Source organism: Aricia agestis, chromosome 16 (genome assembly GCF_905147365.1).
Source record: "Aricia agestis chromosome 16, ilAriAges1.1, whole genome shotgun sequence".
Classification (NCBI taxonomy): Eukaryota; Metazoa; Arthropoda; class Insecta; order Lepidoptera; family Lycaenidae; genus Aricia; species Aricia agestis.
Genome location: NC_056421.1, coordinates 5,660,909 through 5,670,177, shown reverse-complemented (window position 1 = coordinate 5,670,177; position 9,269 = coordinate 5,660,909). Strand labels below are relative to the sequence as shown.

The 9,269-nt window shown below is 31.6% G+C and overlaps 2 protein-coding genes across 4 annotated transcripts; one reads left to right on the top strand and one right to left on the bottom strand.

Annotated features, from left to right (window-relative positions):
- Window positions 1-205: 205 nt before the first annotated feature.
- On the bottom strand, window positions 206-4,599 carry LOC121734911 (inositol-tetrakisphosphate 1-kinase-like). 2 transcript variants are annotated; one of them, XM_042125542.1, is made up of 5 exons: window positions 4,530-4,599; window positions 3,660-3,758; window positions 3,275-3,372; window positions 2,544-2,843; window positions 206-1,230 (listed from the first exon to the last, which is right to left on the bottom strand). In XM_042125542.1, the coding sequence occupies exons 1-5, from the start codon at window positions 4,536-4,538 to the stop codon at window positions 777-779; spliced, it is 960 nt and encodes a 319-aa protein (XP_041981476.1). In that variant the 5' UTR covers window positions 4,539-4,599; the 3' UTR covers window positions 206-776. The 2 variants fall into 2 exon arrangements, with proteins under 2 accessions (XP_041981476.1, XP_041981475.1); XM_042125541.1 differs by lacking the exon at window positions 4,530-4,599 and adding an exon at window positions 4,008-4,511.
- A 2,653-nt stretch (window positions 4,600-7,252) lies between these two features.
- On the top strand, window positions 7,253-8,920 carry LOC121734675. 2 transcript variants are annotated; one of them, XM_042125272.1, is made up of 5 exons: window positions 7,253-7,262; window positions 7,303-7,422; window positions 7,494-7,759; window positions 8,273-8,404; window positions 8,488-8,920. In XM_042125272.1, exons 2-5 carry the CDS (start codon window positions 7,305-7,307, stop codon window positions 8,905-8,907), a joined length of 936 nt encoding a protein of 311 aa, XP_041981206.1. In that variant the 5' UTR covers window positions 7,253-7,262; window positions 7,303-7,304; the 3' UTR covers window positions 8,908-8,920. The 2 variants fall into 2 exon arrangements, with proteins under 2 accessions (XP_041981206.1, XP_041981207.1); XM_042125273.1 differs by lacking the exon at window positions 7,253-7,262 and having other exon boundaries at window positions 7,309-7,422; window positions 7,502-7,759.
- Window positions 8,921-9,269: the final 349 nt, after the last annotated feature.

The following is a 9,269-nucleotide window of genomic DNA, read 5'->3' as shown; positions in this document are numbered from 1 at the left end:
TTTTTATTTTTCAGTTACAATTTTACTCTTATAGATAAACTGAAATAATATTAGCTGTGACTTGTGAGATAGAGCCGCTAAAGAGATTACTTATACTAACAGATTAATTTTACAAACATTACTTTTTGCGAATACGAAAATGTTTGATTTCTGCAATCATAAAAACAAAGAAATATATTTGATTCCTATAATTTAGTTAGAGAGCATAATTTTCAACATTGGAACAATATTTACATAGAAAAGTGATTAGTTGACCAGTCTGTTGTAACATTGTTTTGCTTTTATTTATTTAGCTGCTAGTTACTTATCTTGCTATAATAAATCTTACTTCCTACTAAGTAAACTAAGATTTAAGGCCTTAATGTTATTTAGAAACTGACATAGCATGTTTCATCATGGTTAATACCATGATGAAACAGTGTTTCTACAATTTTTGTTGAAAAATCTACAATGAGTAGTCTAAATACGGATTGGAGAAACTTTTTTTCCGATAAGTAATGATTTTAAGAAGACACAACTATGTTAATTTATAAACTGAGCTTGAAAATAACTCATAATGTATGTATACATCTGCATCTAGACACTAGATTTTTCGGTATTTCTATCGATAATATTAAAATGCTCTTCTTTCTTCCATATCACAAGTAATTACAATAAATTTACCATTTCTTACTTTTTTCTTTTGCGTATTATACCGTTTGTTGGATTCAGTTAGTGCAAATATACGAGATTTTACTGGCAAACTATCTTCGTAACATGACACTAGCAGTGTTTCTTTAGTTAATATTCATACCGACCACTCCATATTTATTACTACAACTGCCTACGTTAATTAACCTATTTCTACTGCACACTTCGGTCACACCGTTGGAGTTTTCTGTGCATTCCATCTCCTCTATACATTCTAGAAGATGCTCGAAGAAGTTTGGAAAGTTGTCGTAACTTGGAAACACATTAATGTCTATTACCGCATGATTGCCTGTCACATTGTCTATGACTACGTCAAATCCGTATAACACTAAGCCAATTCTTCTTCGAAGAATTTGGATGATAGTCTTGATTTTATCCTCATTTAGGCACATATTTCTGTCTGCCATGTCCTGTGGGTCCAAAATAGACAGTGTTGATTGGCTGTCAGCTTTGCATACTTCACCTGTGCTGTAGAATATTGGGTCCAAGTCGTCAGATGCATAGAAGTTTTTCAAGCTAGGCCGTTGTGCAATATTGTATCTGAAATTATTACCAATAGATATTTTAAATGGAAATAAATATTATTTGACTTCTTGAGTTAAGTTACAGTAATTTAACAATCTACAGTTCAAAAGAAAAAAATGTTCTATTCAACTTAATTATTCAACTTTCTGAGTCACTTAACATTGATTACTAAACCGTAAAATCCCCAAGGTAAGTTCTATGTGAATCACATTGTGTATACAGTGGCCAAGTGACCATGTTAATCATGTTTATACAACAATATATAAGTTGAAGGCTACATTCAAGGGCTTAAACATCTAGTAAAATATACTAAATGTTGCCTGCAACTTCGTTTACGCAAGGATTCACATATCTCGCGAGATTTTGATTGATTTTGACCCCTTAAATCAAAACAGCTGTGCAGTGTGCACATAGTATTTAATTTTTTAAAATTAAACTTTATATTTTATGCCAAATTTTAAAGCTCATTTAGCCCCCCAATTACACAACTTTACCCAATAACTATTTATCATTGATAGGTTTAAGGTTACGTCACTGTATATAATATAAAGTACTGACTTATTAAATAACGTAAAAAAGAAATGACAATCGAAGAAATCGAAACTTGAATATATGATCTGTATACTCACTGTACTATCTGTATACAAAATTTCATTACAATCGGTTCGGTAGTTTTGGCGTGAAAGCGAGACAGACAGACAGACAGACAGACAGAGATACTTTCGCATTTATAATATTAGTATAGATTAACTATTTACTTATACAAAATATATTAAAAAAAACAAAACGGAACTGCATTTTTTTGCAAAAGAAAAATAAATAGTTAAAAAACTCATTAAATGACGGCGCGTAGTTGTACAGTTCGACAAGGCTTTCAAATATGAATATGTCAATGATGTCAATGGGCGCTGCTGGTAAAGGAGAACTGTCAAAAATGACTTTTTTGTGTGATAGAAGCGTTAGTTCCTTTTCTCGCCACGTTCATATACAGCCTTGTCGAACTGTATATTGAATGGTTAATTTTGGTTGGTCATTCTTCTAAAATGTACGAATAACTAAAATTAAAAATAAATGATGTAATGAATAATTATTATGCTTGTATCTATATAAGTAAGTGATAATTCTTTCTTTTATATAAAATAAGGGGGCAAACGAGCAAAGGGGTCACCTGATGGAAAGCAACTACCGTCGCCCATGGACACTCGCAACATTAGAATAGCTGCAGGTGCGTTGTTCTCGAGATTTAGCTCTCTGGTGCAGTAGTTTAGATGTAAAGAGGTAATAGACAAACACCTTCACATATTATAATTATCAGTATGGATACCAACCTGTTTCCCACTACAAATATTTTGTGAAGCACCGCATTGTGGTTGACGAAACTCTGGACAACACATGGAGGTTTGCACACACTCAAACCTCTTTTGTTGAAAATGACTACCATTTCGTGAGCCAGCTTTGAACCATGAGCAACAGTGGGTTTGCAAATCACAGGAAAAGTCACTCCATTCTGCCTCATAATATCATAATTCTCGTTTATATTATTAGTTTTAAATTCAGCAAAAGTTGGTGTGAATATTCCTATTTTTCTTAAAGATGATTCCTCTTTTAGTATACTATAATAATTAAACCTGCAAACAAAGGAAAATTTAAATATAATTTGTACCATAAAAGTTATTAATAATCATGTAATTTATTCATTATTTCTTCATGACATAGATAACTTTTATTATGTTAACCTTGAATATTATCATATAAGAAATAATTAAAAACTTATTTTCATGCACAGTAAAATGCACTTATGATTAACTGTAAAGTTACATATTAGAGTTAATTAAATTACGAAAGATAAACATGTTTAAGCAGTGACCTTACAATTTGAGAATTTAAGGTCACTCTTCAGAATATTTTCATTGTGGAATAAACAATTTGTATTATAAATGTACAAAATATTTTCCACATGCACTGGAACAAATAAAATCTACAGGAAAATTCTTAGAAGCTAGCGTAAGAGTAGGAACTACAATTTTACCTAAATAAAAATTCCAATAATAGAACTCACCTATTTAACAGTATCCTAACATTGTCCAAGGGATCAATAACTAATACATTTGGATGATTAGACAGATACTGCTCAATGCGGTTTATGATGATGGAGGTCTGAAAAGTATTGTATAAGTTATAAGCCTCAAATCCAATAATGTTGCAGCTACAGTCCATTGACAGTCATTCATAGTCAATAATGATTAGTCATAAATTAATGCTTGAAAGCAGAAAAAATTTTTAAAGAACTTAGATTTATAAGTTTTTTTTTACTTCCAAAACTAAAAAGTTATTTTAATATTTAAGTACTTAAAATATTCGACGTTCTGTGGCTCAGACGTGGAGCGTCCATAGATATTAAATTATTATTATAGATCAAAAATTTTTATGACTTAAGAACTCACCTTCTCTTCCCCTTGATCGGCTGATGCTATAACATCTGTTAGCTTGTGTAAGAATATGTTGATTTCACCCTGCTCCTCAAACGGTTTTTCTATATCCAACTGAAATAATAATAATATAAATTTATTAATTGGAGATCTAAGGCAGCAGACTTCGTGTTGTTTTATAGTGTGATATGTTAAATTATTATAGTGATAATAATATTATTTAATCATTTTACATTTAAGGCACTTTTACCCCAATTATTAGACAAAAAAAAACATTATTACTTGGACACCAACAAAACTTTAGATATTAAAATATATTTTTTTACCAAATAAAGATGTCATATAAAAATTATACGAACTTACTTTTACAATATTATATCCGTGAGAATTGCATGACACAATCAGTTCCTTCCAGTTTAATTTCTGGCTTTTCTTGTCTGATATCCATATACCCAAGCTTTTCGAAAAGCTTTGATTAACATTCATTTTTGCAATGAAACCCAAAAGGGACTTTTAAGTGATACTCGAGAGAATTCAATTATAAACACGCACGTAGCCTTGCGAGTTTTCACATAAAATGACTCACATTCAATACAAATACTTAACTAAATCGTAGAACTCGTTATAAATAAGTAACCTCCGATAAACTAAAACCGGTTAGAGTGGTAGAAAATCATTAGCTAGTGTGTTTTAAAATATTTTTTATCATTTTATAAAAATTCGCTCAACGAAACACTCGATTTTAAACTCAAATCACTTTGTACGGAGGTAACACATCTACAGGTTGAACTGAAAACACTTTGACCACTATTGAAATAATAATTAATAAACTTTAACGATTTTTATGCAAATAAATCTGTAAAATAACTATTTTAAAATACAAACTTTCGTCATCAACGATTCACGTTCCCGGTTCACCAAGTCACAGATTACTAGTATATATTTTGTAGACACCAAGTTCTACTTCCCGTATGATTGACATCACAGAGTACGTACAGTACGTAGTACTTTATATTGACATAATGACATTTAAAACTTGACAGTTGACAAGGGATATTACTGTCTTTTTTTTTCTTATTATGGCACTTCGGCTATATAACCATGGTCAGTGTCAAGTATTATAAATGTAAAATGGCCGGAAAACAGTATTGTTATATTTTGTTGCATACAATAATTTTCAGCATCGTTATTCGTTTCTTTATATCGTCAGGTCAAAAGTCTGGTCAAAGTCGAAGTAAAAAGTCAATATACAGTCAAGGAGTCAAGTCAGTCGATTATTATGATAAGAGTATGACCGTTTTTTTTTCTTATAATGGCACTTCGACTATAACCATGGCCAGTGTCGAGTATAATAATATTATAATGGCTTTCCCGCCATAATAATATTATAAAGCCGGGAAAACAATATTCTTTAATACAATTTTTTCTATATCGTCAGGTCAGTCAGGTCTAAAGTCTAGTCAAAGTCTAAGTATAAAATCAATACAGTCAAGAAGTCAAGTCGGCCGATTCTGTAAAGTAGTAGACGCTTTACTGAAACTTTCGATGGAGTTTTGGAGGGAACACAAAATAGCTCGTTTCTGGATATTGCATCACTTTCCTACACTTTTGCACGATAACGAATATCTAATGGTTAATATCCTACCAATATTACACATTAAAAACCCCATTAACACAATTTTAGGAAAATAATACAAAAACACAACATCACTCTTTCACATTCCCGACAAAACTCATTACGGCCCGGCCGCACCTGCGTCTATCGTCCGAAGCTTCGGGCTACGTGTGGGGCTACGAGACGATACTATTGGACGATACACGCAGATCGTCCAATAGTATCGGTTGTAGCGGGAAGTACTACGCATATGCGTAGTACCATCAATAATTGCTACAAAACTGGGCAAGAGAATGTAAAACTTGATACATTTCAATTTGAAAAAGACGCAATAATATACCAATAAATAGGACAATAAAGTTATTATATAAACGATGTTTTAGTTACAACTCACGGAAGAAATAGCCCTATTTACCGTTATTCACACTTAATGTCACAAGAATTATACATTTTGGTTTTGACAACATCTTACCTGCACTTGTGCAAGATAACGGGTATTTAATTACCAATAACGAACATCAAAAACCCAATTAACACAATTTGGGAAAAAATAATTAAAACCACACAAACAATAAAAAGTAGGAGAAGTGTCAAAGTAACATGCCCGCCAAAACTCTTTCAGTTGTCAGTTTTCAGTTTGACAAGTATTATTATATCGTCGCCTGAGTGCTAGATTGTCCAATAGAAAGATGACCAAATTTTTCACTAGACAGGTTTTTATGTTTATTTCTGTGATGCATGCGTAAGGCGACCAATTACTTAAATGACTGTTTATAATGATAAGTGGAATCAAAAACTACTTCATCAAAATATGATGAGATTTCGTTTATTTTTAACAGTAATAGGAGGTGGAACAAAATACCACCAACAAAATTACGAATATGGACTTAGAACAAAAATGCATTCCACTTAGCACAAATTGCAAAATAATCGGTCAGTGCTTCTTTGTTCCAGCTACCACTTTGTTCTTCGTTCAAGGTACAGGATGTTTAAAAATAATTATGTCATTTCAAATTTTAAAAAAATATTGAAGTATTCGTACATTCTTATTTTAGCCACAAAATGTGCATGAAATGCATGAAATGTGCAAGAAAGAGTGTAGGCAATTTATGTTAGTTAGGTTCAAAATACATTCAGATATTTTGTTGCATAATGCATCATCATTATCCACCAAAACACCTTAGACACAGAAATTAAAATTCAATCAACAGGTTCGAACCACTCCCGTCGAGTTCCCGCCAAAAAGTCCTCACTTTTAATTACTTAGGTGACGTAATCTCAACATTCTGTAGAAGATGATATTTGTGGTGAGCATAGTGATTGCAAATTTTCCTTCAAATACAAAATAAATTTTGAATCGCATGAACAAATCTATGTCACAGTATAGCAATATGACATGCTGTACTGTGTCCAATGAGTTTCTAAAATAGAATATCATTGACTGTGTCTATGTATAAAGATGAAGAAATGGAAGAAGACGATGCGAATGTTTAATCTTATAAAAGTGCAATATATTTTATGTGTATTTTTACTTTTCTTACTTTAAAACAACAGTAAATAAAGATGGCAGTATTTGGGCATTTTTTACTACAGGCTTTGGCAGGATTTGGCAGTTTTTTGACCAAAGTTTGGCAGGATCTGTAATTTAAATATGGTCACCCTGCGAACTCGGAACTCCTACGAATTTTTTATGATACACTCAAATAATATACTAGTAATCTGTATTTTTTTTACGTCCGTGGTAATCTGTGATACACTCGTAAAGAAAGATACAATCAATCTCTTTGGTTTTTATGTTTTAAAAACAATAATTATTATTACAACAATATACCTTTTTCAATAGTTACCCTTAAACCTACCTATAATTATTATAATACTAAAGTGAGTATTTACTATTTAAAAACCGCTATGAAAGCAAAACTAAAAATATGTAAATGACATAACCTCATTCCTGTGCACTGTGTTATGTTACAAAATATACCTACTATATAGCATTTCAATAAGTACCTAAGTACTACATACAATTTTTTTTCTATTTTTAAGGTATGGCCGAGGTTAATGTGATCAATACTAAAAGTCAAATTTTAGAGATACTTTCGGAATTAAACGTGGATGATGTACAAACAATCGAAAAATGGATATGTTCAGGATCATACAAAGAAGGTTGGTTAAATTTACATGACATAAAATAAGTTATGAATTTTATATTATAATATTTATATTCACTTTGGCAGATTTACAGAAACTAAAAACATTGCAAGATCTTGAAAAACCACTTAAGAAAATAGGTACAACCTTAAAACCTATGGTCCCGTTTAAAGCTGAAATGCCAACAGAAACTATTATACCACCAGAAGTTGGTGACCAAGCTGACTGCAATGAAGTTAACACTCTCCACATAGACGAATTTCTGTATGATGTGAAAGATGTTGAGAAACTTATTAAAAAAGGCAAAATAAAAAAATATTATTGCAAAGACTGCGGCTCCCGAAACTCAGAGGTAAACATTTTGTTTTAATGTCTGTCTATAGAACTATATTATAATAACAAAACTAAGAAGGTTAATATTTAAACGTCGATCGTCGAAAAATGAGACACAATAGAACAGGGGTCACCAATTAGCTTCGCTCGGGGTCCATTTTATAACATAAAATAACTTTCACGGTCCACACATAAAAAAATAAACAATGTAATTACGGAGATTACAAAGGTATTTATTTACATACTTATCAATGAGAAAAGTGTCAATTTTTCGTTGTGTGTTTGAAGTGAAATTGGTGCAAGCTATTGACATTAAATCCTGGAGATCAGTAAGTCGAGACCTAAATTTATTTTTAACAAGTTCATCTTTGAACATGCTTGGTCCGCACACAATGGGTCGGTGGTCCGGATGCGGACCGCGGTCCGCCATTAGGTGACCCTTGCAATAGAATTTCTATTGTGTCTCGGTCACCGGTGACCATATGGGGATTGATGAATTAATTTGGTATACATGCTAATAAACTTATTTTAGGAATTGATCGTCACATCTCATTCAATGTCAAGAAAAGCTCTTCAGTATATATTTAAAGTGTTGTTGCCAGCAGATTTGAAAGGTAAACAGTTATTGGATGTGGGATCTAGATTAGGAGCAGTGTTATATGGTGTAAGTTGAAAGTATTAATGCGTCTGATTTAGTGTGGTTGTTACTCTATAATGTTTATTCATTATTGCTTTTTTTTCTTTCAGGCATATTACTGTTCTAATGCGGCTAAAATCATTGGAGTTGAAATAAATAAAGAACTCTGTGATATACAAGATAAAATAATAAAACAATTTTCTATGGACAAAAATAGAATACTTGTGGAGCATTCAGACGTAACAAATGTGGAAAATTTAATCAAAACCACAGATATTCTCGTAGTAAATGTTTTGGACTTTTTTGTTGATATACAAAAGCATATAGAAATATGGCGATTTTTAAGAAAACATTTAAAAAAGGGAGCACATCTGGTTGCAAATAGAAGCATGGTTGATACTTTTAACTGCCTTGATATTTTTGAAGAATTTATTGATTGGTTAACAATATGCAAACCTTATCAAATAGATAATGAGATGTTATTTGATGTTGAAGAATACAGTGAAATATATTTGTATACTATTATGTAAAATATAAATTAGTTTTATAAAAATATTTTGTTTCATTCAATAATCACACTACCTATGGGATAACAAAAGGGGATAACTTTATGGTGAAAATTTTATCCAAAAGGAAAAATCAGATATGACCACTGATCTCCAAGGTATACAAGTACGCTGGACTTATGATACCTACCCAACTGTTTTTTGTGCCTATTTGAAGCGGAATCAGCGCCCCCAATTGCGGGGGAAGAGAACTAAATCTGACGTAACTTGCAAATGGCCGCTTAATCGCTATTGGTTGTAAAAACTAGTATTTGTTACAAGTACTCCCACTACCAATGAATAAGGAAACATACCCACTACTTAGAACATAAATATTTTCAAAAAGA